Source organism: Cryptosporidium hominis, assembly GCF_000006425.1.
Source record: "Cryptosporidium hominis TU502 chromosome 1 CHRO011013, whole genome shotgun sequence".
Lineage (NCBI taxonomy): Eukaryota > Apicomplexa > Conoidasida > Eucoccidiorida > Cryptosporidiidae > Cryptosporidium > Cryptosporidium hominis.
This window is the reverse complement of record NW_666543.1, coordinates 1-1,414: the sequence shown is the minus strand read 5'-3', so window position 1 is coordinate 1,414 and position 1,414 is coordinate 1. Positions and strand designations below refer to the sequence as shown.

The following is a 1,414-nucleotide window of genomic DNA, read 5'->3' as shown; positions in this document are numbered from 1 at the left end:
CTGCTTTCAATTCCAGAATCACTAATACCTTAATTCAAAGAATTATTTAATACGGTGTGCATACAGTTATATACATCTCATTATTCTCGAGAAATATACACCCAATTCCTTATTATTCATCTCCATATTAATTTTAACAAGTTTGTGTATAAAGTACATTAGGCGGGAATTTATAGATGCTAAAGTGGCGCACACAATGTTTTTCTGCCATATTCAGGAAGAATTAAAGGGAAAAAATCAAATTTCTGTGATTTCCCACAAAAAAATTAATTAGAAACTGGAATTATTCTAATTAGTTTGGATTATAAGAAACACGATTTATTATGGTCATATTTGGTTCGGTAGATTTTTGATTTTTAACTTATATCGAAAAAAGAGTTATCGTATGGGAATGAGTTTGAGATTCACTTCGGATGGATAACTTATGGAGCAATCCGAATGTAAATAATAAACACTGTCAGTTATTATTCATTGAATGTGAACTATGGAGGCTTCATCCTGCTGAAAAATACCAGGTTCCCATTGTAAATGGGAATGTTGGAAGTAATCAGCAATCACTATGTTTTGAACCATCTTTTTTAGATGCTTCATCCCTCTTTAATATTTCAAATGTTTCTCATTTTGAAGATTCTAAGTATTTAGTTGAAGTTACCTTACTTTCTGTTAATTCTTCAGATGACTTGGAAAATAGTACAGGATATACTGCATTAATTTCAAGCGAATTCTTATCTCCTCAAACTTTATCTTATTCTAGGGATTGTATAGATGTCAAAGGTTTTTCTGAAAGAATTGAAAAGCAAGGCATTCTTGATATGGAAAGAATACATAGATTAATGAGCTACTTTCTCTCTTGTTGTCAAAACAAAGATTGTAATTGCAATTTGAATAATTTAAATAATAAATCATGTATTATTACGTGGGATCCTGTAAAAACAAAATTACTTCTAAATCTAGACTTGTTCAATAATAACCTTGCATCTAGTAATAGCACAATTTCAGTTAATCATTCATGTCCAAATAATATATGGAATAAATTAAACTCTATAATTGGTTTAGGCGGATTAATTAAGAGTTTTCTTCCAGAATTCTGGCCAGCTTATGAGCCCAGCAGTTCTCTGGAGCTCTTCAGCATACTTAAAAATATTGCATTTTCTTTCAATATATCCATTGAAGATCTTTTTGTTTCTCCATTTAATAGCGATAATATTACATCCATCAGAGACCTTTCACTAATTTGTAAATGTATGGCAAGAATATACCTTATTCTTTTAAAAAAGGGAATTATTAATGCTCATCAAGAGAGAGTCAATGTTTCTGAATACAAAGATTCTCCTCATTTAGAAAATTCTCTTGTTCGTCCTGTTGTGAGACTAAGAGGTCTTCCTTGGAAAGCTGCCGTATTAGATATTATTGC

At 30.6% G+C, this 1,414-nt stretch overlaps 1 protein-coding gene across 1 annotated transcript; it reads left to right on the top strand.

Moving 5' to 3' along the window:
* Positions 1–413: 413 nt before the first annotated feature.
* Positions 414–1,414, top strand: Chro.10045 (hypothetical protein; the record flags this gene model as incomplete). The annotated part of the gene is made up of 1 exon (XM_659904.1): positions 414–1,414. A coding segment is annotated over one exon (1,001 nt), but the record flags the coding sequence as incomplete, so codon positions are not given.